The 25,767-nt window shown below is 42.6% G+C and overlaps 4 protein-coding genes across 5 annotated transcripts; all 4 read left to right on the top strand.

Moving 5' to 3' along the window:
- Positions 1 to 251: 251 nt before the first annotated feature.
- On the top strand, positions 252 to 2,233 carry LOC143327225 (homeobox protein Hox-C9). Its single transcript, XM_076741467.1, has 2 exons — positions 252 to 795; positions 1,857 to 2,233. The coding sequence occupies exons 1-2, from the start codon at positions 252 to 254 to the stop codon at positions 2,099 to 2,101; spliced, it is 789 nt and encodes a 262-aa protein (XP_076597582.1). The 3' UTR covers positions 2,102 to 2,233.
- Positions 2,234 to 6,526: 4,293 nt separating this feature from the next.
- On the top strand, positions 6,527 to 8,679 carry hoxc8a (homeobox C8a). The gene is made up of 2 exons (XM_076741433.1): positions 6,527 to 6,962; positions 8,369 to 8,679. Exons 1-2 carry the CDS (start codon positions 6,527 to 6,529, stop codon positions 8,677 to 8,679), a joined length of 747 nt encoding a protein of 248 aa, XP_076597548.1.
- A 10,940-nt stretch (positions 8,680 to 19,619) lies between these two features.
- Positions 19,620 to 20,936, top strand: LOC143327268 (homeobox protein Hox-C6a). 2 transcript variants are annotated; one of them, XM_076741530.1, is made up of 2 exons: positions 19,620 to 20,013; positions 20,491 to 20,936. In XM_076741530.1, exons 1-2 carry the CDS (start codon positions 19,620 to 19,622, stop codon positions 20,793 to 20,795), a joined length of 699 nt encoding a protein of 232 aa, XP_076597645.1. In that variant the 3' UTR covers positions 20,796 to 20,936. The 2 variants fall into 2 exon arrangements, with proteins under 2 accessions (XP_076597645.1, XP_076597644.1); XM_076741529.1 differs by having other exon boundaries at positions 19,620 to 20,016.
- Positions 20,937 to 22,563: 1,627 nt separating this feature from the next.
- Positions 22,564 to 24,452, top strand: hoxc5a (homeobox C5a). The gene is made up of 2 exons (XM_076741661.1): positions 22,564 to 23,041; positions 24,244 to 24,452. The coding sequence occupies exons 1-2, from the start codon at positions 22,564 to 22,566 to the stop codon at positions 24,450 to 24,452; spliced, it is 687 nt and encodes a 228-aa protein (XP_076597776.1).
- The last annotated feature ends 1,315 nt before the right edge of the window (positions 24,453 to 25,767 follow it).

The raw sequence follows: 25,767 nt of genomic DNA, 5'->3' as shown, positions 1-25,767 counted from the left end.
AAAGAGAGCAAAAGAGCACATTCTTTAATCCGATTTATGTGCAATGGTATCCCAGGATAAGTGGCGCATTGATCCACTGTACAATTTTTGTGGGGGTAAATATAATCACGTGTCGGCGAGGCAGCCAATAGCAGCCAGGGAAGCGTTGAGAAATAATTACCTGCCTTGATTGTTCTATGGCTAGATAAAAAAGTACACATACACTCCATATAATAATCGGATGCATGTAAAAGAGTCGGGGAGGCTTCGACATGTCGACCACGGGTCCCATAAGTAATTATTATGTGGACTCCTTGATCAACCATGAAAACGAGGATGTCCTTGCAGCAACTCGGTTTTCGGCTCCCGGTTCGCACCCAGCCGGCCCTCGCCCGACGTCCCTAGTACCGGAGTGTGCTGACTATCCTTCCTGCAGCTTCGCACCCAAGCCACCCGTCTTCTCCACCTCCTGGGCCCCCGTACACTCCCAGTCATCAGTGGTTTACCATCCATACAGTCATCAACCTCACTTAGGCACAGACTCGAGGTATATGCGGTCATGGCTGGAGCCGATATCAGGCGCCGTGCCTTTCCATGGCTATCCGGGGAACAGCAGGCACTATGGGCTGAAGCCCGACGCCTTTCAGGAGCACAGAGCCAGCGACTGTCTCAGCTCCAGCGGACGGACCTACACGGATTATCTATACTGCTCATCCACTGACGTGCGAGACAAGACGCACCAGAATATCCCCTCTCCCGAGTCGGAGCTCCTGGCTTCAGGGAAACATAAAGACGAGAAGCCGGAGCTCGATCCGAGTAAGTTCAAGCTCCTCCAGTCTTTTACAACCGGGTGGGAGTTTTGGTTTGGGATTTTGTAAAAGCTGTTTTTTGCTTAGAGGCATTTTAACGTCCTGCATGAAGTGAAATTATAAGCTGTTTCATCCTCCCTTTTCGGCCCAGCTCCGAATCGCCTCTGCTAGGGGGAAAGCTTTAGGAACTATAAAAGACAAACGCCACTAGGCTAATATTGGGGCTATAAAACCAGACGGGGTTGTAAACATGGACTCAAACCTACAGGAGGACGTTGAATTTGGAAGGGTGCTGCATAATGTTAAAAACATGCAAGGTGTTCTTTTTGAGTGAGCAACCCAAACCGACATCTGAATCAATATTCATCAGTAAATGCCTTCTCATACATTTTTTACGAGCATGTTTTGACCCCGTGCCTTTACATACGGCACATCAAGCCTATAAGCCGACTTTCAGCCCTTTTTTCTTTTTAATGTGCGTCCATCTGTGTGGAAAAGCCACGTTTTGGCTCTTTTTGATCCCCAGTGGCAACATGGATTACTCACATAATAATGAGAAGATGATATGCATGTAGTTGCATCTGAACATTTGCTCTCCCCTCTGGGTCCAAAACAAATTCACATGACTCTTCCAGCCAACTTGAGGAATGTAGGGACATAGTGGAGGACTTTCACCACGGACCTGTAACGGCTTGAACCACGGGCCATTTTATGGGCCAATAAAGTGAATAAGCGCATTGAGTATTTTACGACGGTGTTACTCACAAGTTAAGGGGACAAGGAAGCAAATCAGTGAAGGGCTGGATAGATAGAAGCTGAGAATCTTTCTTCAAAATGTCAGCTTAGCTTTAATGGTAAACACCCAACATGTTGGATGTGTATGCCATAGTTTTCAATTGTAGCACATTCTGATGAGCCCACAAAATTGCTGCAAATTCGGAGACACATTTTCTAAATGCTTAACACGTGTGTGATAGTCATTTGTCATCGTTTCAGTTTTGAAAATGTTTCACAGTGTTGCACCTATATATTCTCCTTACTTATTATTATTATGGCTTTTATCTGCAGATAACCCGGTGGCAAATTGGATACATGCCCGCTCCACAAGGAAGAAGCGATGCCCTTACACAAAGTACCAGACTCTCGAACTGGAAAAGGAGTTTTTGTTCAATATGTACCTTACTAGAGACCGCCGATTCGAGGTCGCTAGAGTTCTGAATCTGACCGAGAGGCAGGTCAAAATCTGGTTTCAGAACCGGCGAATGAAGATGAAGAAAATGAACAAAGAAAAGACCGACAGCAATGAACAATAATGTGGACTGCAGTCACAACACAACCATAATAACCACTAGTCACATGGACAGCACAGATGTACCAAAACACACGACGAGCCCCCTCTCCTGCCCTTCATATTTATCACTTTATTGGATTTTATATTAACCTTAACTTCGAGACTGTTTGATGCTGATTGTGTTATTTTCCCAGTGCACATTTATGTGCCAAGCGTTAAAAGGAGAACAAAACAAAACAGAAAAACTTCTAAGGAGATAATTACACGACTTACATTCTGCTTTCACTTCGAGATACCTTTATGTTTTCTTTTTCTTTCTTTCTTTCTTTTTTTTTTTTTCTTTCTAAGAGAAACTATACACGTGCAGTTTGGACACGTTTAACTGTCTGAAGAGAGAGAATACTTGAATTCTTTTGAATTTCACAAACCCATAATTTATGATGTGAATGTTTTTCTTTCATGTTTAATTCCTTTGTACGTTGTTGTGCAGGTGTAGTATTTTGTACAGAAACAGAACATCTGCGTCGGACTCGTCTGTCTTGTATTTTTGTGATAGTTGTTGCTGTATTTGTGCATTTGTTTCTTTTCTTTGACTGTAAGCTACGAGTTTAACTGTAGATTGTAGATATAGATCTCTGCAAATATAAACATAATCACTAAGAGCTTGTATGCTGTATTCATTGTGACTCAATGTGGACATCGTCTATGCGAGCAGACGCATTTCAGTAATGAGTACATGGCTGCAGAGAGGGCCCAACAAACACAATCCTAGTCAATAACACAGAAACGATTGTGTTGATTTAAAAACCACAGGAAAGCGGAGTTACCAAATCACTATTGGATAAGCTACATGTTGCTAACAGATGGGCGTTTTCTAAATAATTGAGCCTCCACAATTATTCGTCTAATATGTGTTGGCCGACATTCCTCCAAGTGCAGCTTAGGCCCAAATGAGCTCTGCCACTGAAAGTAATGGCGGGGTCAAAAACTTAACGTTGTCAGCGCTTGCCTGCTTCAAATTGAGGTCTTAATTAGCCTACTTTAAGTCTCAGCCACGTAAATTTATCGTTACGCGCGTTTTTAAGTGTAAGTGCACACACATCAAATAAACGCATAAATAGCCTCGTTTGGTCTATTAGGGGAAAACAGTAAATTTCTCAAAGAGCAATAAGAGCCCGTTTTTCGGCAAGTAATCCATTCTGCTGTTGTTGTTGTTTACGGTTTTACTAATATGATCTACAGCAGTAGCCTAAAGTTAATTTGAACTGCAGACAAAACCTCCTTAAAAGCGCAAAAATAATTGCAAAAGGCATGTTCATTATTTATTTTATTGGCCTGTGCTCTGAAGTAGGCCTACCAGAAAAAAATTTGTGCAGCTGTCACATTTCCAAGAACATGCTATTTTATCAACATGAACCATTGCTACGACGTATTTTTCGAAATGAATGACCTCCTAAATAAACTTATTGTTTGCTAGTTTTATATGTTCGCCAGGCCCAGCGACCATCAGAAAATCTGAGACGAAAATTTGAGCATTTGAGTTTTAAGTGAGAGACGATTTCCCATGTCTCGCATTTGTTTCCTGGGATAGGTCTAAATTGCCTTTTTGTGATGGCAAACAATACGGACAGGATGCTGTAATTTAAAAGGCCTATCCAGTGCATTTCCGCTCAGCTCGGACAAAAATGCCAGTTTTACAGCCCCTGTTGGAGCTCGGCTGTTTGTCTCAAATGCAGACGAACAAAGCAAACTCGACTAACTGGCTAGACGTCTGGGCTAAATTACTTTATGGTTTTAATGGACGGTGGTGGTGGACTCGTTCAAAGGAGAGTCATGCGCGCACCATGCAGGGGGGTTTTGCCTGATGGACCCGCAGCAACCCCCCTGCACTTCATTACATGAGCGCTCTATCAGCCTACAATCAGATTGGAAAATTCAATATTGTGCATAAATGTGAGTGCAGCAGGGCGCTGCTATCTCTTATATAAGAGCAGGTAGCGGCCATGACAGGAAAAGATTCAGCACAGTACAATATTTCAAGTTTGTAATAACACAGATGAGCCTGGAGGCATGTAGTTACGGATTTGGTGGTAAACAACTTATTTAAGTCGGCTTTATTTAAGGAGAAGGGACGGGATACACACAAGGTTTGGACAAATGGGGGAGACCCTTTTCTGTCCACATCACAGTTGTCTCTGATTGGTGGATTCATTGAGGTTTAGGGACACATCTCGACACTAGATGACGCTGTTGGTCCATGTTTTGAGCGGAGTCTGTGTGTCGAAGGGCTCTTTTACAGCTCTGTGGCTTGGCTGAAAAATGAAGAGTAACCTATCGATGACAAAATGACAGATATGGTCACCCACCGCATTTTGTGTAATAGGCCGCAGAGCAGCACTCCGGAATGCAGCGAGCTGGTTGTTGTGTTGGGCACAGTTCGTGTGCATAAACAGGAGTTTTTTTTATTTTCCATTTTGACATTTTATTTTATTGTTCTTTCTTAATTTACCTCTGTCTTGTGGGGAATATTTCTGTTTTAGTGTTTTGTCACTTTACGCTTTGAAAAACTTCTGCAGTGCGGAATTTCTCAGTTAATTGGGATTTTGTGGCATTATGTTAACTGCTACACACCGTGATGCCCATTACAAACAAGATCACTTTGTTCAGAAAGGTTTAAGTTGACAAAGGGCAGTGGAACAGTGTCTCCATTTAGATGGGATAATAAGGCATCACATCAGAATCCAAACATTCAGTGTCTGGATTGTTTGTACTTCTTGTTTTCATTTTTCACAGTGGAAATGAAAAGAATAACTCAATGAAAATACTGTGAAGTGGAAAAACAGAAAAACGCAATCAATGAACAGCCAGAAACGATATTTAAATATTTAAAGATTACTTTAATGACAATCCATAGACAATTGCATCAGTAACTTCAATACCACAAATAGCAACACTGACAACAGAAGCAACAGCAAGAACCACATTGTACGTATACAACAGCATTTCATACAGAAACAAAAAATAATAATAATAATACTAGAAATAATAATCATTTCATTGTCACTGCACAGTCTATTAAAAAACATCAACCTGCTCATTTATATCCTTAATATTTGACGTCTGTACGAGCATTTTAAAGTCCCCAAGAAGTGTGCAGCAATGATTGGCAATCTGCATATTTATAGAGTGTGAAAGGTCTATAAATTCGCCCAGTGCGCCTTTCATATTTTACGATGATGTGTATAAAACGTCAGTAGCCCCACAAAAACCACACTGGCATATTTGGAGAGAGAGCCCGCGTGCGACTGTTGAGCTGGGGATTGTGCGTGCGCTCATTGTAGCTAAACATCCAATGTAAAATTTTATGAACTCCTCCATGTGGGAGATTTACTGCTTATCCTCGTCGGTTTTACGGGGTCAGTAAGTGGCACCTAGTATTCACAGGTCGTGTTTATATTTGCGTGTGTCGGTGTTTTACAGCGCACGGTGCAAGTGTGTCGCTCCGGCCTGTTCCTCGATTATTACACGAGGAGGATGTTTGGTCCTGTTTTACTTGTCGGCCACTGCGTCATAACTTTATATTTTGTATTTTTCAAGGCGTGTTTTATGTAACATTTCGGTTTTCATGAACTTCTCAGACGCGGTGTTGACCTCCTGGAGCCCATAAAAGGTCAGCTGTTATCCAGATATTAGTGTATAACCTTCAGCCTAAGAGGGCAAACACCAACTCACAACAGCTTTATCCGTTTATAAGGAGGAAACCCTCCCTGCGTTATGCACTTCATAACCTTCATGCAAAGACAACAAGCTGACCTATAAATTCAGATTCTAGTAGAAATGTACCGTGTGTCATAGTCTTTATATTTTAACCGTTCCACATCTCCATTGATCAGCTTATAGTAAAGCTTTTGCGATAAACATAACATTGATCATATTTAAAGCCTCTTGGGTTGTTGGTTATGATTAGTGCAGCCCCTCTCAAGGTGGATATACGTAGGGCCCACGTCTGACCGGTCGTAGAGAGATGAAGGGGTGGGGGGTGGGGGTGGAGGAGGGTGGGGGGCGCCTGTGGTGGGGGTGGTTGGGTGGGAAGCTTAAAAAAAGGAAAAAGAAAGAAAAGAGCAGCGTCTGTGACTGTGCCGGTCGAGCAAGCCAGCTTTAACCTTAGCTAACGCACATCCAAAGCACATGCCATGAGCCGGGTTTGAGCCTGCAAAAACCTGGGGGGAAAAAAAGCCACACTCACGACTGCGAGAGAAATCCGATGAGAGGAACGGCTCAGAGAGAGTGAGCTGCCGTAGATTGTCCAAAGGGGCAGCGTTTCTCCTAGTTCCGGTTTGTCTGCCTGTGTGCGCTGTGCGAGTTGGGACCCTAAACAAAAGGCTGCCATCATCTTAAAGGAGATATTCTACTGCGAGAGAGCCCGTCTGCTTGATGCTAACTAAACATGAGCTCCTATTTTGTTAACCCTCTTTTTTCTAAGTACAAAGGCGGCGAGTCACTGGAGCCAACTTACTACGACTGCAGGTTTCCACAAAGCGTTGCCCGCAGCCACACGCTGGTTTACGGACCCGGAGCAGCCGCACCGGGCTTTCAGCACCCGTCCCATCATGTGCAGGACTTTTTCCACCACGGCACCACGGGGATCTCCAACCCCGGATACCAGCAAAACCCTTGCGCTTTGGCTTGCCACGGAGACGCAACGAAATTTTATGGATATGAAGCCCTTCCGAGGCAAACGCTTTATGGTACCCAGCAAGACGCAAGCCTAGCGCAATACCCAGACTGTAAATCGTCGAGCAGCTCTAACCCCGGAGAAGGACAAGGCCACTTAAATCAAAACTCCTCTCCCAGTCTTATGTTTCCTTGGATGAGACCCCACGGTCAGAATCATACAATTATTTCCTATTCTTTCTATGTTACTCTGTGCACGCGTGTGTGTGCGCGCGCGTCAGCGTGTGTCTGCCTCTGTGTACGTGTTTGTGTGCATGTGTGCTAAATATGCCCGAGTGTACATGAGTGTCTCTCTTAACTATAAAACGAAATAAGTCAGGGAACATGATGGGGCACATACAACCTGTACTGCGGGCTGCTGTTACTCTGCAGCACATGTCCATACAGGGCTGAACTGTTGCTTTCCAAAGTGCTTTAAACACAGAAATGCTGATCACAGCTCATCACACCAGCTCTTTGAAGTCAATTATCGTTGACACAAGATATTTCACAAACTCCAAGCGCACTAGGGGGAAAGATGAATAAGTCATAGTTGAAAATATTGTAGTGCCACACACACCGGTAGCATGCAGAGTGACAGGAGGGTGAGCTGAACACAACATGCCCCGATTATCCAGAATCCGGGTTTTGGGGGTTTGGGGAGGTAATTTGACCCTCAGGCCCAATGTGGCTCAGTATCATACAGCCATAATCATAAGGGCTTTGTAGCTATTGCCTCCCGCATTCATGGATCATTCCGTTCAGGCTATCAGGCTACATTAACTCCACACAGGTGTAAGCTTCATTTTTATCTGCTCTGAGATATCTATCATTAGCCTGCCCCATCTATTGTTACAGTGCAGCTTTATGTCATCTCTCTCTGTTCTCATACTTTTTCTTCCCTCCTTATTTTCCTCGTGTTTGTCACTCTGTGCGTTTTTGCATGTATAGGCCCTGTTGCTAGTGAGAATAACATACTAATTACATTTAGTTTAAATTCCATCATATGGATTTTTGTTTGGAGGGATTTGGCACCAGTAAACTAATGAACTTTTGGGACAATTTTGCCTACATTTACTTTTATTATTTAGACATATATTTATATATATGTATAAATATGGCATCTTTTCATACTCACCCAATAACTCTTTCAGTGAAGAGGGTGTAAAAGTCACACAGCTGACCACCCCTTCAGACAGAACTCCACATGGTGCAAATAGGGAAATGAGAAAATAAAATAACTTAAGGCTGCTGTTTAGAAATTGCACACACAATTTAAACACATTTCTTATATGTAATATACATTACTGTTAATGGAAAATCAATTGTACACATCCTGCACTTCAAATAAGGGCTTTCCTCGCTCTTTATGAGTCAATGTGAGATGGAAGAGGTGGAAGCTAAATTAAGCTGAACAATTAGTATTCATGCTGAGGGAGGCAAAGCAAAAAAAAAAAAAATTAAGTAAATGCACTGTTTATTATAAGATATCTGATTTTTTTTTTTTCTTGTTTTGTTTTGTTTTTATGGGAGACCGTGGTAAGTCCAGCTAACCTCTGGCTTTATTTCATTCAAGCCCCAGGAAGACGGAATGGGAGGCAAACCTACAGTCGATACCAAACTCTTGAACTGGAGAAGGAGTTTCTCTTCAACCCTTACCTGACCCGCAAGAGAAGAATCGAGGTGTCCCACGCCCTGAGCCTCACCGAGCGGCAGGTGAAGATTTGGTTTCAGAACAGGAGGATGAAATGGAAAAAAGAGAACAACAAAGACAAGTTTCCGGGTCAGAGAGGAGAGGCTGAAGCCGAGGAAGAGGGCAACGAGGACGGTGAAGGGGAAGAGGCAGAAGAGAAAGAAGCGGAAGAGAAAGAAGAGACCAAGGAGTGATTTTATGGTCCTTTTTATGGTTATATGGCTGAAAAAGAGAAAAAAAAGAGAGGTCCCATAAACAGACGAAGAGTCACAAGGAGGCAGAGAGCGTCAACTTTATGACCACCCTTTCATTTTGTCAGAGGGAACAGGAATCCCTCCAATGTTGCTGTCATAAATAGACAGAATTCTCCCTTCTCATGATTATCCCAACATGATTCGCATTTCCGTTTGGATTTTTTCTGTAGAAGCTACACACGCTTGTAGCATATTTTACTTTGATAGAACTGGCGCCCTTGCAGAGAAAGGGGGTAAATTAAAACGCATGTTAGATGGAAATGGCTTAGCTATTTTTTACCAATTTGCTTTTAATAATAGCTGTATCAAAAGCATAGCCAAATAAGATCAAAACATGACCAACGCCGACCTGTGTGTGTAAATAGATTATAGCCTACATTTAAAAGAACACCATTTCAGAGTAGCCTTTCCAAAACTGTACGCGAAATGTAGGCCTATAACTTAGTAGTACGTGTTCAGACATCATCGCAGCAGTTACATTGGCTGACGGCCCATGTATAAACCACAAGTTTTATTATTCTAATTGTTACTGTTTTACTCGTTTTCATGTGAACGGCCTAGACAAAGATAGCCATTTAGCTCCTCAGACATCTTTTTCTAGGGTTACCAGGGAAATGCAATCGTTTGAAATCCTTTGATGCTACCTAAACCTGGGGGAATTGCAATAGAGATTTCTGAATATAGAGATTTCATATGGTTTTAATTTTAAAGTGTTCTATTTCATCGTATTATTAAGTTATGTATGTAGCATTTACCCAATATACAATATACACTTGTTGAAGACAATTTGTGAGTCTTGGGAAGACAATTAGCTCAAAGCCAAGCAAACAATTTTGAGATTGTACCACGGCACTACCTAAACTCAGAGCCTTGCCTTTGCTGAATTTATACTCCTCACTTGTGGCATCGCTCTGACTTGATTGCAAGCTATTTCCCCAACAACTAAAACTGCCTATAACGCACATTTACTGTGTATGATAATACCTGCTACAATTTCAACGATTTTAAAGTAAGGAAATTTTTATTTTAATGTGCTGGTGATATAGCGTAGTTGTTTTGCACTGAATATAATCTTTATGTACGTCTTGTTATATATTGATGTTAACAATATGCTCGTTTCCTGGTGTTTCTCCTGTGAAAGACGGAATTGTGTGTCCCCCGCCATTGTTGATGTAAAATCACAAATAAACAAGATGGCTCACAATCATTTCTGTTTTTTTATTGATATCCCCCCCACATACACCCCCCCCCCCCCCCAACACTCACACGCACACATGCATAAAAATGAGGTGCATACATATACGAAATGAAAAGCTAAGACCTGTACACATTCATCCTCACCTCTTTCTCCACTTCACTGCTTTTCTCTCGAAAAGCGCATAACGACGTATAAACTTTGGGATGCTCTAGAGGCGCTCAGAGTTGGATAGGGGCCCCAGTTTTTAATGACGGGGCACTTCCAGAAGTCACCTGGTACAAATAACCAAACACATTGAATGAGAAAATGGCTAAACATGCAACAATGTTGATGTTTTGATGATGCTTTGATTTTGCGCCCAAAACGGTTCCTGGCGGCGGCAGGAGAGAAGGGAGAGCGCAAGAATATTTGAATAGCCTCTTGACTCAAGTTTGCCTAATTTAAACTTTCCGACATAATCGATTAAAAAAAAAAAAAAAGAAAGAAAGAAAAGAAAAAAAAAAGAAAACGCCAGACACGCGTTTGCAGATGTATCCCTTTACCTTTTAAGGAAAGGTTGCGGGTCCCATTCACAGCATGCGTACTCTCCAAAGCCTGAGTCGCATTTGATTCATCCTCTTAATAAGAAACTTCCTCTCTTCAGGGAGGACGCTAAGCTTTTCTTAATGAAGCTTGGGATGAATGATGGCTGTTTGAAATGAGATGAACAAACATCTGACGCGATGTTAATAATCAGACGAAATAATGCCAAAGCATGAGGGAGGCTTTATCTGTATATACCATGCAAGAGTCCAGACAAACGTCCGGAAAGCGTCAGAGCGTTGAATACAAAGCGAATAAGAGGCCAAGTGCAGGTAACACCTCGTGGTTCCTCTTCCCCTGTCCTGATGCTGCTGCTTTAATGATGATGGTTGAGATGAGACGGAGGAAATAAGAAGTCAACATCTGAGTGTCACTGAAGTAGCACCAACACCACAATAAGTCTCCAACGGCACCGCGGTGTAGGTCACTTGAAGTGTTGTCACAATAAATAAAACACCGGTTGCATTAATCGAAACCTGATCCTTTTTTTTTCAATAAATGTGTCATCTGATCTCCTCCTCTTCCACCTAATAGAATTCCGCCGCATTTTATATGAAGACGAGCTCTGTTATGAATTTGGACACCACTAATAGAGCGCATTTCAGCTATTTATTTGCCTTTTTTTAATGACTTCAGTGTGAGTTTAGAAGACTACATCCCAGGGCTCTATCTATCCGTGCAGTAATCCCAGCGCCATGCAGCTAAATTATTCAAAAGTCCGGGTGCGTCTAGTCTGTCTGCTCTCTTTCCGCTCAGTTACAGACTCTTTGAATAAGCTGAAGTGATCCATTCGATGTGTACATGAGACACTGTGGATGCAAGTAGTTTACCGTGGAGACAACTGTGAGATGCGAGTTAACAGGATGTAAATCCTCGGATGAATCTTAGTTTGTTGTTAGGCTTGTGTTCAATTCAACGTGGTTCATTATTTTGTAAGTTTTGGGGTCCATTGTGGGATTTGTAAAACGAAGGCCTAAACGGAGTCACGTATTTTTAAGACAGAAAAAAAAAAAAAAAAAAAGAAATCCAAAAATCCAGCTGCGCCATTTTCTTCAATTAAGCTATTTCTGAATAGTTGTATATTTTTTCCCCAGTAAAAACCGTCTTGTAAAGGTAATCAAAGAACATTCATTGTGTTTGATGGATGAAGCTGCGTGTAGCCTAACGGATGAAATCGAAACGAAAGCACAGTCACATGAAGGCTTTTCCACTGAATTTTAAGTCTGAATTTTTAAGTCTCCACTGTTTGCTAGCTGCTTGGCTTGTTGGTTTGTTTTTTAAAGTCAATATTTTTCCATTGATGCAAGGCAAGACTGATGCCACAGAAAAGGATCAAGTCTTGCAGATCTTCAGTTTAGCCCCCCCCCCCCCCCCCCCCAACTGTGGCTTCAATTTTTCTGAATGAAACGATAGTGCGTCAAAGCTCAGCCTTTTCATCGAGGGTGTTTATTTCCCTATTTGCGTGCGTGGAGTCTTTAGAAAATTCCGGATGTGTCCCCCAAGTCACAGCTATTCTGCCCCACGGATGGGCCCATTGTGTGTGTGTTTGTGTGTGTGTGTACTTTTACCACGGGGCTGACATTACCAATAAAGTTTAGTGTACCTGCTGTAAACTTTATTGGCGGTGTGGTGTTGGCTGTAGTGGGTCTGCATCGTTTGTCTCTGTGTGCCGAGGCTCAGTGTGGAGATCACGGCCTGCACAGACAAGATGCACCTCTCATCCAAGTATGTAGCGCGGATTTCTTTGTTTATTTGGGCTTGGGGGATTTTTTTTGATTAATTCTTGAGACTACATGTCATAATTTTCTCCTTTTTGTTTTTGTTTTTGTTTTTTTTAAAAGCGAGGGGCCTTGCTTTAGTGGGATTTACGAGATAAAACCTGCGCGTTGGGCTCAAATTAAATGCTGTCCCTTATATTGCCCTCTTCATCTTGAATCCTCTTACTCATAGATATATATATATATATATATTGGATATCACTCGATGAAATTGTTGATTGTTGTTGAAGGTGAAGAAATGCTCTTATAAAGTGGTCGCCTCATGTTCTCCTTATTTCTAAGATCTGAAATTATTATCCGTATTTTTCAACGCGCCATCTCCTCCTCCTCCTCCTCTCTCTCTCTCTCTCTGTGTGTGTGTGTGTGTGTGTGTGTGTGTGTGTGTGTGTGTGTGTGTTTGTCACTTATAGATCCTGCTGAAAGTTTGAATCAGATTTACAGTTTATGTTGATTCCTGTCATGTGGCTGTATAGCTGCTGCTGGTGGTGTGTGTGTGTGTGTGTGTGTGTGTGTGTGTGTGTGTGTGTGTGTGTGTGTGTGTGTGTGTGTGTCTTCTCTGCAGGCTCAAACCCTGCCATCCCTGCTATTCAAGTTTAAAAAATGACGACACCCTTTAGCCAATGGGTTAAATTTGACACAATCTTTTTTATTTTACATGCACCTGGAGCTTCTAGTTGATGCTGGGTGTGAAGAGTGAAAGCTGACATGTACTTACTGTCATGTAATCCATCCTGAGAATCAGTCATTGAGACTGGGGCCCTAATATAGAAATGTAGTTTAGCCTAATTGCAGTTTAATTAGACCTCTCTGTCTCTCTCTCTCAGTGTCTCTCTCTGTCTCTTTTCCTCCCTCCACTGCCTCTCTTTCTCACTCACAGCTTTATTTCCCATTTCCCGTTGGCTTTTGGGTACATCATGGCACACAGCTCGTCCGCCAGGGGAACTGTCATATATTTTTTGACGCGCGTCTAATTTGTGACATATGGGAAATTTCATCGTCTTGCTCCATATCGTGTAGCCATTTTTAGTTTTGTGCAATCGAAAAAAAAAGAAAGGGAAAAGATGGGTGCAAACATTCCTGGTTGTTAAAGGCAGAAATTTACAGCTGAGTAATAAAAGTTTACGACTGAATCCCTCCTGCGATTGGCTGCAGCGAGCCACGTGGCACACGCTCTATGAACATGAACTTTATGCTGTTGTCTATTCTCTGGTCCTTCCCTTGTATCAGCAGCAGACTAAGCTGGGGCGTAGAAACGTCTTTTTTTTTACTCTAATATGAAAAAAAAAGAAAACGCTGCACATTCATATTGGCGCTGCTTCGTATGATATTCATCCGATCTCCGACTTCCTGACAGAGGGATCTTCGGGACAGTCGCCGCCTCTACCAGCCGCTGCCTGCGTTTATCCCTGCCGGAGGCAATAAAGCCGCGATTGGGAAGAGAAAAAGAGGAGCAAGCAAGCCGGCTAGAAAGGACTTTTCGAGGCAAGCAGACAGCTCCTGCCTCCATAAGCTCCCCATCGCCTGGATGTGAAGACGGCCCAACAGCACACGGGAGATGTGCGCTGTGTTGATATTCCCCACTCGCCATCGTGACCCCTCAGCTGCTGTGTTGGACCACAGCGAAGCGAACTATGGAGACACTGCTGAGGTAAGATTGCACATCATCTCTAATACTCTTTGTCTGTGTTTTGATGTTATGCTGGGTGCTGGGATTGAATGATGAATGATGCAGAAGTGTGTTTGTGTATGTGGGAGAGAGAGAGAGATCACGAGAAGGCGGACGAGTCTTTTCTGTGTAGTTGTGACCTGACCTGTAGCCTGGGAGGCTGCTGATGCCCACAGCGACATCCATTACACAGCTATTATACCTTACTGGCTGCTGTAGCAGCACCTGCGTGTGTACTGGCCGCTTTCACCTACATTAGCTGAGCATTTCTGAGCTACTGTGCCAATCTGTTGCAATAAATTGCCCACTGATAGTAAACTTTGTCATCACTCACAGGCCCCTACTGACCAGGCAGTGACAAATTACATTCAGAGCTGGCTGATGTGCTCTAATTATTTCTTGTTCCCATACTTGTTGTCACTTGCTATGTTCAGTCTGTGCCAAGAGCTTGAATAACATAAGCTATTTCACACACGCACGGGCGCACGCGCGCACACACACGCACAGTCAGACAACATACGACACATAGGTCTCAGCATGTACACTCTGCAACACAGTGTGGACTCCGGCAGTGCCCCCTAGCGACCAGAAGCGTTGCATGGGGAAGTGGGCGGGTGTTGAGGCTTGTTGTTTATGGCTGCTGGTTTTCGGCGGCGGTTCACTGCGGATGTCAGCTGACCCAGCTGATACACTGCTGCCAGCGAGTAACCGCACGAGCTGACACCGAGGACTGTTTCTGTGTGTGTCTGATTTGATGCTATCGCCTCGGAGAATGAGAGATTTGTCTGTCAATCTTTCTTTCTTTCTTTCTTTCTTTTTTTTCAGATGTAAAGAGATGCAGTGATTTGTTATGAGATGTGACATAATCAGTGACGACCTTATGGGAAGCAGCATGAGATTTTATTCACATTATAAGCAACAGTCATCACATATATCCTCATTATCATCAAAACCAGCAGCAATAACAATACTAATCTTAACATTAGTGAACAGGGTGTTGGGATTGAGGCAGCACAAGAAGTGTATAGCACTGAACTGCGTATGGTAAATAATACATGAATGACGCCAAATTGTAATTTAATACACTCCAGTTTTTAGATTCTTTCCAACATGTTGACAAAAAAAGAAAAAAAATCGAAAAAATTATTAATAATAAAATTTATGAATAATAAAATCATCCTCAGGATGTGGACAAGTAAGTGCGTGCGTGTGTGTAGGTTTGTGTGTGTGTATGAAACAAAAAAAGACATGTAGAGAAAATTAAATATAAGGTAGGGGACACTAAACCAGGATTGCACTTAAAAACTCCAAAACAAAGTTTTTACCAATCAGAAGTGCCACCGTGTGTGTGTGTGTGTGTGTGTGTGTGTGTGTGCGTGTGTGTGTGTGTGTGTGGCTCAGACCTGTGAAGTTGAAAGCGGTTGTTTTATCCTAGCTCAGGTCCTTGAAAAGCCTCTCCCGTGTTTTATTTTTTGTCTGTGCAGAGACGAAATGTTTCGTTTTTGCTCATGAAGTTGTTTCACGTGTTTCTGTGTCCTGCTGAAGCTCAGCACTCCTGCGTTTCGATCTTGTAAAATACAATCACTGGCAATGCGTCGTGCTGGAAGCCTTTAAAGTCTTATAACCGACTGTTACACACGTTGTTTGCTTTTCCCAAATGAAACATTGCTGTTGCAATGGTTCGTGTCCACTGCTGCCCAATACCATGCCTGCAGAGAGAGAGAGAGAGAGAGAGAGAGAGAGAGAGAGGGAGAGAGAGAGAGAGAGAGAGAGAGAGTCCATTTAATACATGCCATTTGGGTTGTTAGGTAAATCTTGGTTTAAAATAAGAGGGGAAAACCACAGTCTATTGTTTTGCCCTGCAGTGTTTTTAAAATCAGAGATAGGCTCGCATAAAACTCCACGAAGCCATGAATCTGTCTGCATCACCACATTTAGAACCTCACTTACAAATCCCGACAGGGCAAAAAAAATTTGCCTACTAATGGTCATAATTTATGATGTGTGGATCAACATGCGCTCATTGGGCAACAGCTTCCTGAGTGCTTAACGAGCATAAAGTCGAACACTTCCGGACATTAATTGGGCTAGCCAGCGATGGTAAAGTGCTTATAGAGGGCTTTACATTGTTAGTACGTGAATTACTCCTTATTACTAAGGTTAGAAGCGGGGGAGAGGAAAAAGCATCAGAGGCTGACCAGACTTTTCCAACCTCGCTGTGTTTTTAATCATGGCTGATAATGTAGAAATTTTACAGGTCCCGTATAACTAATACTGAGTAATGTTGTGATGTTGGATATTGATCTACATCTATAAGCGCGCGGAGGAGAAGATTGGTTCGTGGATGGGCCCAGTTGTGTTGCAGGGGAGCAGGCTGTTCAGGCTGGGCCTTCAGCTCAACAACCAATTAAAGTGTCAATTCAAAACCGATTCAGCGTGATAGTAACCAATCTCAGAGCGAACACCGACAAATACGGTAATAAAATCATAGTAATAATAACAATAATAATAATGATACTAATAATCACGCATGATCTATTTCTGTCACGCTAAGCCTCCATTGCGCATTCACCTTCATCGCTCTCAATTTGCATTTAGCAAATTGAGAGCATATACTGTTCATTAAATAATTATCAATGCTAATTATTAATATCCATGCTGAGTACTTGGTGCCATGCTATTGTTAATAATTTATTATTTTGTTTTAGACCTTCCTGGTTCTTTCGTTCATCGCTGGTCATAATTTCCCTTCAAAGATCGTGGAAACGCGCACCAAACGGCTTCTTTCCTCCCCGCATCAAAAGCCGCGCATGTGATTTGCCTCACGGGCCGCAATAAAACACTAAAACTCGAGGGAAAGAATGACCTTTCTAATTCTGCACACTGGCTCAACCTCTGCTGCATTCCAGCCTCTCCAGTCCACACATTGGCTTTAGTGTTCAGCTTTTATTTACAACCTAAACTTTATGGACCAGGGTGTTTTTTTTTGTTTTTTTTTTTTTAGGGGATGAGGGGTGCTGTGAATTACAATTAAGGGAAACCTGTGTTTTGGAACCCAGATGATTTAAATATAATTTTAGTTTAAATAAAGCTTTTAAAAGTCCTATTATTTTAAAAATCTTTTTAGAAAGAGGAAATTATAATAACCGCCTGGTGACAGACAACAGAAAAGGCTTCACAGCTCCTGTACACACACTCTTTCTGACACCGTGAGCTTGACAAAGTGATAAAGTATCACTGACGACCAAATACCAAATTAACCACAATTTGGGCTTTTGTTATTTGAATTTAAATTCAAATTTCATAGTGCAGTTCGGGTGGTGAACAGACTTTTATGTTTTCTGTAATTCCTTATGGTTGGTCCTTAGTAACGTTGTTCCCACTGTGGGTTGAAATTTATAGAAACTGGGACTCCCAGTAGTTTCATTATGCTATACATGTGTTTGTTTTACCCCAAAAGCAACTGATTCGTTACTTAATATCAAAGTGAGGAGGGGAAAATAATCCCAGGACAGCAGTAGAGGCACATAACAGCCCCCAACTTTTGCGCTTTATTTGACTCAAATTTGTGCGGCGCGGATGTCACATATGGCCACGAATAAGGTGAAGGGGAACTTTTATTGCGCCAGCTACTTCCTTCTCTTTGTTCTTGTCTCTTTTATGGGCTATTCAGGGTCCCAAACAACACACCAAACAGTGTTGCACGTTTAGTCTGCGAGTATTCACCCTATTGAAGAAATCAATGAAGTGGACCAATAGGCTGCTGCAGCCAGAGCGACTGCGTTTGAACAGACATTTTCAATAACCGCATCGATTATTTTATTGGTATCTATTATGACCTGTTGAGAAAAGCCGGGATAATGTGAAATATATTGTTTCAAGCGTCGAGTTTGCCTTTTTTATTCAGCTTAAACGAGTTTGGGTTTTGAAAATAAAATGCTAGTGGTGTCTAGAAAAGCGCTCTCATCAACTGTTCAAACAGTAATTTAATTACGCGGATGACAGAAGGGAGTGAAAGTGGCCTCTTTTATATCATTGCTGTGGAATTTTACGCACACGTCGCCCGGACAGGCGCTTAAGTTTTGCTGGATTTTTGCAGAACACCTCTAAAGTAATTTCCAAACCCATTATTTGCTGTTGAGATAATTATCGGTTCCTCTTTCCTCTGTGTGTGTCACAGGAATGTCGAGGTATGATCACAACAGAAGGGGAAAAACTGGAACCTTTGCATAAGCATTAAAACATATCGCACTTGTACTGTAATTCGGCTCAACTCAACTTTTGTGCGCAAAATTGAAAGCATGCTCTTCATTGCTGAGTGAAAGAGACTGTACCTGAGAGCTATCAGCTCATAGTGACCACCGGGCACGGTTGGCCTGTGGAGGATTTTGTCTGACGTGCGCTGGATAACTGATTGGATTTTGCAGAGAGTGGCAGACATGATCTTCTTAGACGCAGTTCTTTACTGGTCGGCCGGACATATACGCGGTATTTCCCTTTGCATTATGCTTCCACATGCTGTGCAGTGCTTTCATTTCTGAGCCTGGGAGATTGCTGCTCGTGTTGCAGGGCTGTGCTGCAGAGATAGTTGTTGGTGAGCTGGGGAACGTCACTTGTTTTATTGCCCTCACAGAAGAGAGACCATAAACGCATTCTTACCACCTACACCCTCCCCCAGTTCACGGCAAAAGCATTGAAATTGCTCACACGCCAGATAATTCATACACAATGGAAACATTAACAGTATGTTGGAGGCTCGTCGATATGGCTGGAGATAAACAATAAATGCAAATGTTCCTTTTAGTCTTCATCATACAAAGGCGGCGCGTCCTGTGGGATGAGAGCATGTTGATACTGTAGCCCACATCTCTGCAGTGGTGTTGTGAAATTAAAACTGAGTTTTGGAAACACACACACGCACGCGCCCGTGCGTACTCACGCACGGACGCACGGACACACACACACACACACACACACACACACACACACACACACACACACACACACACACGGGACATAATATGCTATTATCACAGGAGAGAGCTTTGCTTTGTATCTCAGTAAATGAAATTAATGGCTGATTTCCTGAATTTCACTAATCAAGTCTCCTTTAAAGTTGACTTCATATGTATCACATGCAGAATTTCCGCCTTCCGTTGAATGCGCTCACTGTACTAAATGCCCACATTTTGCGTCTTGCTTCCTCCCTAAACACCATATTCTCTTAAACTTCACATCTAAAGCGTCTCATCCAGTCAAGCTGTATAGTGTGCCACTCCAACTCTACGTTGTGTTTATCGGCATTTAGCACTAATGTTCAAGCTCTGAGCTAAAAGCTACAGTTTCTCCTCAACTCCTGCCTCTCAATTGGTTGAGAACGGTCAGCTGACATTGTCATATTGTCTCTCACTGAGCCAAGCCTCGGCTATAACACTCGGGTTTGTGCGTCTTAACCGGAGATTGGAAATTAATAATATTGAATCCTCAAAGTAGCCCACGTCCAGTTAGGGAGGCAGAAAGTCGAGGAAAAAAAGAGAAGACCTTGGAGAAAGGTGTGGTTGGTTGACACAGACGGGAAGGAGATTTACTGAGAAGGAGATTGAAAAGAGACCGATAAAGAAGTGGGGAGAGTTGGAGAGAGGGTTACAAGCAAGGTATGAATTCTTATTTCGCAAACCCGTCGCTCTCCTGCCATTTATCCGGTGGTCAAGATGTTTTGCCTAACGTACCCCTAAACTCCACCACCTATGACACAGTCAGACATTTTTCGTCGTACGGTGCTGCTGTGACCCAGAATCGGATATATGCACCTTTCTACTCCCCTCAAGATAATGTCGTTTTTGGGTCTGGCAGGGCACAGTATGAATATGGATCAAACGTGTTTCTTCAAGACAAGGACGTGCTCCCCAGTTGCAGACAAACAAACATGGGACTCAATACACAAAGCCACATTGCTCAAGAGTACAGTTTGGATCAAGGAAGAGCAGGAGCGCAGGAGCAGAAAACCAACATCCCGATCTACCCGTGGATGCAGCGAATGAACTCACACAGCGGTGAGTTTTACTACGACAAATAAATTAAGGAAATGGGCCAGTTTTACGATATGTCTTACCAAGAGAGTAAGTTACTTTTTATGGCCCCATAAAACATTACTGTATCCCCTCGACCTGTAGATGGGCCTTTGCATGTGCAAACAAACAGCTTTCATTTTAAGACAGATATAGTGGCCATAATCAGTAGCGTGAGGCAGAGAGAATATATTATGATGCTTTCATTATTTTAGATAACAGAAGGAAAGATGTCCTTTGAGACAGGATTTGTCCTGAAGTTAAAATGTGTTTTTATTTTATTTTATTTGCTTCGTGGAATTAGATTACAATTATGATTCTGACAGTGACGTAAAACTTATACTCAACTGCCTCAAAGTATTATTAGACCGCAGCCAGCAGCACGTTTTATTTTTACTGTCATATGTGGCTTCGCCTTGCAAATGATTTAATTAGTGTCTCCACTTTGTATCCCAGCAGGAGTGGGCTACGGGGCAGACAGACGCAGAGGACGTCAAATATACTCTCGTTACCAAACACTTGAGCTGGAGAAGGAGTTTCATTTCAACCGCTACCTGACCAGGCGCAGACGCATCGAAATCGCAAATGCGCTTTGTTTAACGGAGCGGCAGATCAAAATCTGGTTTCAGAACCGACGCATGAAATGGAAGAAAGAGAGCAACCTGACCTCCACGGTGACTGGAAGTGAACAGACAGGAGCCTCTCAAGAGGAGCGCAATGGCGCAATGGAAGAAGAGAAGGATGAGGACAAGAAGAAAGAATAGTTAAAAAGGGAAGAAGAGGAAGGGAAACCAACACACGATGACCATTAAAACCCAACATAACTACCTAAAAAAAATCTACATGGACTTGAGAGCGACTTCACTGCATGATGGCTACCCCGCAGCTCTCTCACTTATATCTCACGTTGACCACAGGAGTGTTAAGCCTTAGAAATCCAAATTATTTCAGCCACATTATGGCCCCCTGTGACATTTGGAGCGCTGATTTTTGTCTTTTTTATTGCAATGTCACACCTGTATTGTGAAAATAAAAAGAAGTATTAATTTCTATGTTATTTCCCATGCCAGTAAATTCTATGTATTTATCCCCCCTACACCCCATCCATCACTGTGAACTCTCTGATAACCTCACAAAATACGGTGTTGGTCGGATTTAAGTCAATATTGTACATGCACATTCCACGGAAGGAAAGGACCGGGCGGACACATCACTATAATCTAGTACTTGAATCGTCCGCAGAAAAGTGTCCTGCATAATCATGAAAGTTGCACGGATATAGACTACAGTCCACACACATACACACACATACAACTGAAATGCCTGTATATAATCAAAGTAACAGTATATTATGTCAATCCTGTGAGGACTTCTGTGCATTTAGCCGCTTTGATAGACGCTGCATAACATGAAATTGCGCTTAGCCCCCTCCTTTTAATTTTTTGATTATTTGACACAATAGGCTTTCCTTGTGAGATACATTTGTACACTAGCGATTCTTCACGTTTGTTTGGGAGCAATGAATTCATGTTTTGTCATAATTGTGTATCATGGAATAAAATATTTGTAAAACTTTCACCCTCTTCTCGTGTTGTTGGCGTGCTTTGTACTTTCCGCTATGAGCCAGAAGACCGCATAAAGACAGGTTTCTTAAAATGCGCACCGAACTCAGTGCGTCATTGTGGAGGCTTATTATTACTTTCTGATTTTATTACCATGACCTTTATGGACAGCAGAGGCCGTGAAGTGGGCAACAAATAGACCAATGAAGTGAAATGAAGTGATTTTTAAGATATTTTCGACCTCTTACTCATTAAACACTCAACTTTCTGATAAGCATCATAAGAGAGCGGGAATGAGATCTTGACCAGTGTCCAGTTTAACACTATAACATTCCCGTACTGCTGTCACATAATTTCTAGCGAAATTCAAGTTACAAGTCCATATGCGTAAGTATGTTTCAGACTAGTGGGCACTTTAAGTCCTCATTATCGTCATTTTTAGCATTATTATCATTATTATTGTTGTTATTATTAGCAGTAATATTAGTACTATATGGGACTGTTGGTGGACTCGCAGTGCGTCAGGGGCAGAGAGCTTTGGCCGGTCCTGACCGTCCTGTCCCATACCAGACACCAGATGACGCTCTTGTCTTACTGTCCTGCCGTTTTTGCTAAAGATCCCTGCCTGGTCCGCAACAACCAACAGCTCAAAGTTTACCGGACACGTTTCTCCTATTCATCAATATCCCCATTGAGTATCAAAGCCAATTTATGACTGGCCAACATGTGCACGTGATCCCATACAAATACCCCATATTTGGGCAGCCCGCGTCGGATCAAGAATTAAAAAAAAAAGATACCAAAGCCTACTCCACCTATAAATCCTGGATTTTTTTTAGGTCAGACAGCTCTGAATTTTCCAAAAGCGGCTACAAAGAAAAGCAATGATCAACAAAAACAAGGAAATAAGCGCAACATACGTCCCGCAGTCCTCTCTAGTCTAAAAAGAAAGTGTCGGTGATAGTTCAAAATGAGCTCGTATGTTGACTGCTCCAATCTCAGACAAACAAGCGAGACAACTTCTCCTAACACTATGTTTAGTTTCGATCTATCTGGGCGCCAGTCCAGCCGTTATGAGGGTGTTAATGTGAACGGGATATTCACTTGTCCCGTCCCCACGACCTCTGTTGAACGGGAGGAGATGAAAACTAGCCTGCGTGGCGGTACGGATACTCCTCTCCAGTCAGGACCACAGATAACCATGGTCTCCAGTAGCTCGTCCGTGGACACAAGCGGGCTCAACTACGGAGGCAGCACGCTGCTGGGACTGGGGACGGAGATAGACCCGGAGATGAGCGCAAAATCCGGCGGCAACAAGAGCCAGGAGGGCGAGAGAAACGCGGAGAGCACGCAAACGGTGAAACGCAACACAAAAGTGAACCAGCGTCAGGACAGTGAGCAGCGGCCACAGATTTATCCATGGATGACAAAACTGCACATGAGCCACGGTAAAGTTTGCCTATTTTCTAAAGTACGGCTAAGATGCTTTCCCTTATTCACTCTTTACGCTGCAACACTTCTTTTCGCCCGTTCCAGTTTCCCTCTTGAGTTTTATAGGCCAAACGCAGGAAATAATAAAAACTCGCGGTCATAAATTTTATGACAAAGGCATCCATTGCTCGTAAACCTGCTCTGTTACGGTGAAGAGGTGATCTGTGGGGTGATTTATGGTGGTATAATTGGATAAGAGAACGAAACTGTGATAAAACTATGAAATAATATTTACAATTTCAGCTCAAAGTATGAGTACTTTGCCTCGCTTCGGTTATAGTCTTAGTCGAGCTACATGTTTTACATTATCAGACTCTATAGTGTGGGAGAAGCTTTAGCCTTAAATTGAACTCTGGGAAACAGCAAAGCCCTGACCCAATCATGAACTTTTCACCTCTAAAAGATCTGAATAGGCGTGCTCCTTCTCCGTGCCTTCAAACCACTGGCTGACTGTTAGGCTGCAGATGGACCTTGAGCACATTTGTGCAAAAAAACAGCCACTTCTGTTTTGTGTTATGCAAACATCCAGGAGCACACAGCGGGGATGTAAAAAATATTTCAGTCCAGTAGTAAAGGCCTGTTGCTTTACTTAGCACGCCTGTGCGTGAGCAGATCTATAAATAGGAAAATATATCTGGAAAACATCAGTTTCCATTTTCTAATCCCACTTCTTTCGATTTTAGACATCTGTTTTTCCTCCCACGATATTATCCTGCTGTGCAGCGGTACTAGGCCGTGGCCAGAATTTATAGGGAGGCCAACACATTATTAGTTACCCCATTCTACATATTACAATAAGATCCCTCGTTTAATTGTGTATTTTTTGTTTTAATGTGAAAGGATGTAGAGGGTCCTCCTTTAATCTGAGTATAGGCCTATTTATTGGAGCTAGTTAAACATCCTTATCAGCCTGACATCAATTTTTATTACACAAATCCACAGTAAGTAATATCAGGTTAAATTAGGTAGTAAAGAGATATTTGATCCTTTAAATGAGGGTGGAAGGGGACTTAAAGTAATAGATTTTTGCCTGTAATGCTTATTTTTGTGGATAACCAAGCTTTTCTTTTAATGTAATAACATTATTGATAGCCCGCCTATTCTATTTATTTACCACTATAATGCTGCTGAAAGCTAACCGATTTTAATACCACTTCAGAATCGGAGGGTAAGCGGTCCAGGACCAGTTACACCCGCTACCAGACTCTGGAGCTGGAGAAAGAGTTTCACTTCAACCGGTACCTGAGCCGCCGCAGGCGCGTAGAGATCGCCCACACCCTGTGTCTAAACGAGAGGCAGATCAAAATCTGGTTCCAGAACAGACGAATGAAGTGGAAGAAGGACTCAAAGATCAAAGTGAAGGAGTAAAGGTGCACCAGTGAACGGGGTGCATGCAGTACGTTTTCAGCCCCACACTGCACAGTGCTGGAGTGCCGCCTGACCTCCGGATGAACTGTTAGGAGCAATGACATCATGACACCGCTCTGTGTGCTTCATCACCAATTATGTGTCACTTGCTGCAGTTTGGGACCTAATGTATTGAATATCACTCACTTTGATCAATCGGTTTACATTTCTAAATTAATTTGCTGCCCATGCGATGATAACCTCACTTTACTGCACGAAGGGGACACGAGGTTGAGGGGAGCTGGGGTCCTTCACGCTGCAAGGCTCTGGTCTGCAGTGCCTTGAAAGGCTGCACAATGCTACTAATAATCCATGTTCTCAATTAGGATAAAACTAGTGGACGCTGGGTGACCGCCCGCATCATTTCCGATCATCCTCATCATGTGGTAAAAGTTTAGGGTCAACCAAACAAATAAAGACAAAATATTTCTGACTGCTTTGGAAATAATATGACTGACAGTGAAATGGTTTTACACCAGTAAAAAAAAAACCCTACTTTTTCCTCCTCTTTTCTTTTCTTACTCTCTGATATGCTGCGGTGCAAACACGTCAGGACGTGGTGGGATGTGTGATGTGTTCAGTGAACTAATATCTTTGTGAGTGGATTTCTGTCAAGGCATCTTCCATGTTGTCTGTCCTATCCTTGTGAATCTAAATCATTGTGTATCATTCAGCGACTGTATGTGATGATTTTGTGATGTGCAATGAAGCCATTTCTCTTCTCTCCCCTTTTTGTAAAGGTGCCCGGTTTACTCAAGGCCTCGAATAACTGATAGATGGCTTAATTGTTGATTGTAACCAATAAAGTATCGTCATTAAAAGTAATGAAATTACTACGTTCTCGGTATGCGCATTTCTGTTATTATTTTTGATGATAATCAGGGGTTGGATGTGGAATCACACAGCTGGTGTATATTTAATGACCTTTGTGCTGCAAATCCACTCAGTTAAACTACTGGAGTAATTGTAATTAAAAAAAAAAAAAAAACGGTCTAATTTATTCCCCTTTTCCTTTTGTTTGGTCCACCTGATCAACTTTTTTTACTCTGGCTCGGAATCCACAGAAAATCACTGACTGACAAACGCGCTCTGAAGTTTAAGCCCCCCATAAAACTTTATTGCCCCTTTCCACCACAGGCAGACAGTTTCCTGTTTTGTCAGGGAAGGAAGGGACACCCCAGCCTGTGATAACACTCGCCCACAACACAACATGGATGCAAAACTTTGGTTTCCTCTGTCCGCAGACTGGCGCGCCATCACTGTCGAGGCCATATGG

This window comes from Chaetodon auriga, chromosome 10, assembly GCF_051107435.1.
Source record: "Chaetodon auriga isolate fChaAug3 chromosome 10, fChaAug3.hap1, whole genome shotgun sequence".
NCBI classification, from domain to species: domain Eukaryota; kingdom Metazoa; phylum Chordata; class Actinopteri; order Chaetodontiformes; family Chaetodontidae; genus Chaetodon; species Chaetodon auriga.
This window is presented reverse-complemented; position numbering and strand designations above follow the sequence as displayed.

What these genes read in the sequence shown, in the direction of transcription:
- hoxc5a (XM_076741661.1), top strand. Translation starts at nt 22,564, where the DNA reads ATGAGCTCGTATGTTGACTGCTCCAATCTCAGACAAACAAGCGAGACA. An exon ending in AAAACTGCACATGAGCCACG is followed by an intron (nt 23,042 to 24,243) that starts GTAAAGTTTGCC and finishes ATACCACTTCAG; the next exon opens with AATCGGAGGGTAAGCGGTCC.
- LOC143327225 (XM_076741467.1), top strand. Translation starts at nt 252, where the DNA reads ATGTCGACCACGGGTCCCATAAGTAATTATTATGTGGACTCCTTGATC. An exon ending in GAAGCCGGAGCTCGATCCGA is followed by an intron (nt 796 to 1,856) that starts GTAAGTTCAAGC and finishes TTTTATCTGCAG; the next exon opens with ATAACCCGGTGGCAAATTGG.
- LOC143327268 (XM_076741529.1), top strand. Translation starts at nt 19,620, where the DNA reads ATGAATTCTTATTTCGCAAACCCGTCGCTCTCCTGCCATTTATCCGGT. An exon ending in GCGAATGAACTCACACAGCG is followed by an intron (nt 20,017 to 20,490) that starts GTGAGTTTTACT and finishes GTATCCCAGCAG; the next exon opens with GAGTGGGCTACGGGGCAGAC.
- hoxc8a (XM_076741433.1), top strand. Translation starts at nt 6,527, where the DNA reads ATGAGCTCCTATTTTGTTAACCCTCTTTTTTCTAAGTACAAAGGCGGC. An exon ending in TCCTTGGATGAGACCCCACG is followed by an intron (nt 6,963 to 8,368) that starts GTCAGAATCATA and finishes ATTTCATTCAAG; the next exon opens with CCCCAGGAAGACGGAATGGG.